Raw genomic sequence first — 6,000 nt, forward strand, 5'->3', positions numbered from 1 at the left:
TAACACTTACACCTGCCAGATTTCAGAAAAATCTATAGATTTTCTTTTAATAAAAAGGATATTTAGCTTATAATATTGGTAATGGGTAATAATACTAATAATAAAAACAATAATAATATGCTAGACTTTTGCTCATGTTTTAGTATTTTTATAGGTATTTATAATCTGAAAACTTCAATCTGACTATAATATACAGTACAGTATATTATACATTTTACTGGATATGAACTTTTAATACATTAATTTCAAGTAACTACATCAACTTGAATTAAGTAATTTGACTTTCCGTTATGTCGATATATAACAGAGAAAATCACTAAATCAAGTTTAAACAGGGATAAATGATTTGTGTAAAACATGTAAGTAGGTTTTTCTGACAAATATTGTGACATAACTTAAGTCAGGCCTAAAACCTGTAGTGTGGTTAGATTTAACACAGCTGGAGCATTACCATGAGACACCATCAACACATTAACTCATAAATCTAAAGCAAGGATGACAACTTAAAGATATGAATTGTTTCTAAAAATTTAAATAAAAAAGATCAACAGTTAAAAATAGAATGATGAAGTAGCTGATTTGTCAGATTTCAAATGCTTATTTCTACTTGAAAATTATTGATTGATCAGCTCTAATTAAAACAACTTACATCGAACAGTTTTAATCCCACCTCAAGTGTTTTCACTGACAGCAAGAAAACACCATAAACTATAAAACAGTACATTCACTGACTGGCTCATTCAAGATACCGTACTTTGACAGTGTGTTACTGCATCATTTTATAGTAAATTACTGTATTTCACTCATTTCTGTGCAGCTTTAAGGTCACATAAGTTATGTCATATAGATCTAGCAGTTTCAATACTGTATTTGACAAATGAAGACAGAAATTTAGTTTATTACGGTGATTCAGCAGCATTTTCATAAATAAATACTGTATTTATACCGTTTCAATATTTTTTCTACATTGTACATTCATTCATTAGATGTGGAAAATGCACGTTTATCATTTATTACCTTTATATTGACTGTTTTTACTGTTTAGAATCATACATTTCCCTGTTATGGGGCTAAAACAGGAATATCTTATTGTGAAAATCACACTTGGAGGATATTCCTGTAATGACTACACCTGTAGTAATTTCACACACACACACAACAAGGTATAGATAATCATTTACAATGTGGTGTCTATAAATGAAAGAGTGACTTTTCTTCCTGGATGACAGAGGCAGCTCGAAAAGTGATCCGGATAAAAAAGCAGCGGACGGACAGACAGACAGGCAGACAGACAGACGCTCACGGACTCTGTTTCATATCTTTACAAACAAAGACTCACAAAACAGAGAGAAGTATGAGGAAGAGGAGTGAAAACAACAGGAGGAAGGTGACTTACCAGAGGTGATGGACAGACGGATGGATGAAGAAAGTAGAAAGAGTCCCGCTGCTGCTGCTCTGATGCGCTGAACTCCGCAGCTGCCAATCATTAATCAATAATAGTCAATATTGTGAGCGAGCCTGAGTCTCTGGTCTGTCTGTGAGTCCGCGTGGGAGTTTGATTGATCAGTCATCGATCATCATCGATCGTCGTCCACCTCTCAGGTCATCACTGTCCGGTCACTCTGTGTGTGTGTGTGTGTGTGTGTGAGAAGCGGAGAGCCGCGCGCCCTGCGCCGCACAGAGCCGAGCTGCGGGACTGCGCATGCGCTACACTCAAACCTTACACACACATACACACACGGGAGAGAGAGAGAGAGAGAGAGAGAGAGAGAGAGAGAGAGAGAGAGAGAGACTTAAATTACTTTCAATAAAAGTAAAAGAATCACAGTTATGTGCGTGTGTGTGCGCGCGTGTGCGCGAGAGAACAGCAGGTGCTGGTTGATTTGCTTCCAGTTTTGTTGTTGTTGGCAAAAACCGACAAAAATCTATTTAAGAACAGTAAATAATGGCTGACACACACACACACACACAGGTTTGTGCTGCTATCCTTTTAAGGACTCTTCAATTGACCTTCATTCATTTGGACAGCCTAACCAAAGGGTTATTCCTTACCTTAACCATAACCTGTTGACAATAACCATAACCATAACCCTAACTTCAAACTAACCACATTTATATCCCAACATTAACAAGAACCTATAAAAATGACCTGGTTTCCAGGAGGACAACTGGTCCTGACATGATCAGTGTTTATGCCAGAAAAAGTAGAAGGGGTCCTACAGAGGTAACACACACACACACACACAATTAGTACGTTCCTTCTCTCTCTCTGTATTTACTGTCAACTCACCTGTCCCCGCTGTCAGGAGGTGTCAGGTTAAAGGATCGTTTCTGCTAGAATCACACACATGAAAGTGTATCACACTAAAGTAAAGAGTTCTCCACTGACGAGCAGCACACCTGATTCAGGAGCAAGGCTATAATAGTTTTCATTAGTTTTTGGTTTTATTTAGTTTTGACGTTATGTTTTTAAAATGAGTTAGTTTTTGCCAGCTGCAAGATTCAAAAAGGTCATCGTAAGTATTGTGTCATAAAAACCCATCAAAAGATGACATTTTAAAAATGTATTAGGACAGATGAACGACCATCCCTGAATCAAATATAACAGTCTACAAGAAAGTGTGCATAATACTGCTGAGGTTGGCTGTGTGCAGTTAGGTAAAAAGTATAGCCAAGAGACTAAAGACTATGGAAAAAACATGAGCAAAATTTAAAAAAAAACAATAAAAGACTAGAGCTTTGATCCACTTAGATGAAGCAACTCAACCCAATTAACTGCATAACAAATGTTATGTTTAACTTACATTGTGAGCAAAAAGAAGAGAACAGTTTGTTGTTCAGGAGTGTTCTTCTGGTCAACAGTGATGATGATAATGATCATGATGATGATGATGATGATGATAATGGGAGGGAGCTCTGATAAGACTCATGTCTTTCTGACAGACACCAACTCGTCCTGTAAGACACAAAAACAATGGCTACATGTTGCTGTATTTTTGGGGTGAAGTCTCTTTGCAGTTCTTTCGATTCATGTTGTTTTCATATTGTGTCCTCGAGTTTGTAAGAAGCAGCGTACATAAGAGATGTACATAAGAGTTTGTACCTCAGACAAAACAGTTACTAAATCAGCAATGAAGACAGACGGGCGAGAGGGTGAAATCATGTCAAAGAGCTGAGGCATTTCACACTGCTGCTCTGAAGGAGACACCACTCCCGTCTGTGTCTGTGTCTCTGAGCTCAGCTCACAGACCAATGTCCAGGTTTCTTTCTTCAGGTATTGTCTTAGAATTTAAAAAAGGCCAACATGAAAACACATGGTCCAGACAACCAGTTGGTGTCATTTCTGACACGTAGGTGTCTTGTGTGCCTTGTGTGTAAGTGGCTGGTGAGTGTATTTTATGTGTTCATACTAAAATCCACAGCATGAAATGTGGATTCATCTGCAACTGAAAACAGTCTCCATCAGCTAATGCTCTGTTTTCCTCTGGTGTACTAGTCTGCTGGAGAGTGAGGCTGTTTCAACAAATGACTGAGCTGTAAATAATAATTAGGCTGATTTGTCCAAGATGATAAATCAACAAATATTATTTAACCAATATGTTGGTGTATGGTGTAGACATAGGTTTGCGCGGTGTGTTCATTATCACCTAATATTTGTGTTGAACAACTGTCAGTTACCTACATGCTCTTGCTTGGCCTTGCTGCCGTTTCCCAGAGTTCCTTGCAGCTCCCAGGTCCCAGTGGGTCTGTTCCTCCATTTGCTGCCGCAGCAGACCAATCTCACTCCTTTGCTCCTCAGGACATCCAGCCAATCACAAACCAGCACTGCAGCGACCCACTTACACACTAACACACGCACACACACACACACATGGGCAAACATTGTCCCTTCTCACCTTGAACGTCACATCAAGGTTGTACAAAGATACAACAGCATGTGTGTATAGCTGTATAGACGTATGTATAGATGTATAGATAGATAGATGTATAGATGGATAGATAGATAGATAGATAGATAGATAGATAGATAGATAGATAGATAGATAGATAGATAGATAGATAGATAGATAGATAGACAGATAGATAGATAGATGTATAGATAGATAGACAGATAGATAGATAGATGTATAGATGTATATGTATAGATAGACTATAGTAATATAGTAGTTCATTTGAAATGTGTTGATTGATATACACTGAATTTGTGTATTGTACAAACCTTGATAGATACGATCAATTTAATAAATACTAAATAAAAGATCGTTCTCCCTCCAGACAAAGAGTTAATTCGCAGAGTGAGTGTTTGGATTAAAAGCTATAGTCAGGGTCATTAAAACCGGTGAGAGTCTGGCTCTGTCCAAATGCACCATCTCCTCTAAGCTTCAGTAATTAACACGGTAGATTCATTTGTACCAGTGGGGTCACCACACAGAGTCATTGTACCAGGCCAGATTATACTCCAGCGTTGTGTTAAAGGCTGTGTCTATGTCCAGATGTTTCCCACTGCATCCTCGCTGGCTGGGGTCCAAGTTTGGATCAGGCTGGGTTCAGGTTTAGGTGAGTGAGGAAACCTGTCCACCAGGAAACAGACACCAGCGCTGAACCGTCTGTAAAACAGTGTTTAGTCATTTTTACACTTCAGTGCAGGTAATTTAGGCTGAGGAAACTACAGGAGGCTGTAATTAGGAAGAGCAGGAGCTGAAAATGTGTGTCCCAACAAATAAACCAATTACATTTTTAAAGGAGGGATTTTAAACTGTGAAGAATTCACAATATATTTTTGTGATGGTGGTGTAAACAGCACTGCAGTCACACAATCACTGGTTCATGAATTATGGGCGAATGCGCACAAAACTCTTCTGTTTCATGTCAGTCGCGGCACAGATGTTTGATGTGTCGTGAAACAGTGAGGTGATAATGGAGGAGAAGAGACATATAGTTCACTTAAATATCACTGATCACAGGGCCGTGTGGAGAAAGCAGCCAGGTGTGACGGCAAAGTTCAGACGCTGTTGCTACTGTTGGAGAGATGAAAGTCACTGAACTGTTGACATCAGCATATTCTGAGCCAACGCCGCCAGCGGAGGTGTTTACAGTAAACAAAAACATACAGAAACATACAAAAGAATTTATGGAAACAAACCTTTTGTTTTTCAACCCAAGTTACGAAACTTCACAAATTTCAATATTGTTTTTTTTTTTTTCAGGTCCTAAAATAACATGTGAAGTGGATTTTTCACAGCCCAAGGTTGTTGTAACAGCTGATCTAAATGATTTAATTACTAATATAAATTGGGATGTTCACAAAGTCCAAAAGATTTTCAGTGTATTGTTGCTTCCACTTTTGTTATTGTTCCTCAAGTCATGTCATGTTATTGAGTTGAAACAGGATGGATTTCAGTGGATTAACAGTAGCAGTAAATTCTCCGTGTGTGGTGACAGAGCTCGTCATTTACCTGGCAGAATGATGTCACCATGCCAGTTTGAATATTTGAAACAGCTGCTGTCAGGATGTGTGGGTAAAACATGCAATAGATGTCAAATATTTTCATTTGAATCTGTACACAACAGAGTTGAAGAGGAACAGTTAAATGAAAGACTATGTGATTGGCACCTATTTTTGATGATCAATTAATCTAGGTAATTTTGAGAGAGAGAAACTCCAGAATTTAATGTCACATTGTCAGGTGTTTTTGTCTTTCTTTTATGGTTTTAAATAACTAAATAACTAAGCCGCAGCAGTGATGTCATAAGTATGAGTTGTTACATTTCACTGGAGTGCTCATGAGAGGGAGTGACATAAGCTGTAAGTAGACATGGTGGAGGCAGAATGAATCATATTTCACCAAAATATAAATTCAAGTTCTTCACAACAACACTCCTGCCAGTTTTGACAAAAGGACATTGACTGTTTCATTTTATGCTTCTATTTCCCTCCAAAATTACCTTTTATTTTTTTGGCTTCAGTGTAATTGTCTTGTGTAAAACCCTTTGTGGTTT

At 38.1% G+C, this 6,000-nt stretch overlaps 1 protein-coding gene across 3 annotated transcripts in view; it reads right to left on the reverse strand.

The window, feature by feature from the left end:
* znf385b (zinc finger protein 385B) overlaps positions 1 to 1,640 on the reverse strand; it is a 42,104-nt gene extending 40,464 nt beyond the window's left edge. For all 3 annotated transcript variants that reach the window (XR_006359971.1, XM_044019663.1, XM_044019662.1), the window contains exon 1: positions 1,397 to 1,640. Coding sequence is in view for 2 of the 3 variants with exons in the window: in XM_044019663.1 (XP_043875598.1) it covers positions 1,397 to 1,487 (91 nt within the window). In the remaining variant the exon portion in view is untranslated. The remainder of the gene's footprint in view (positions 1 to 1,396) is intronic.
* Positions 1,641 to 6,000: the final 4,360 nt, after the last annotated feature.

The sequence above is a fragment of the Solea senegalensis genome, linkage group LG2, assembly GCF_019176455.1.
Source record: "Solea senegalensis isolate Sse05_10M linkage group LG2, IFAPA_SoseM_1, whole genome shotgun sequence".
NCBI lineage: Eukaryota > Metazoa > Chordata > Actinopteri > Pleuronectiformes > Soleidae > Solea > Solea senegalensis.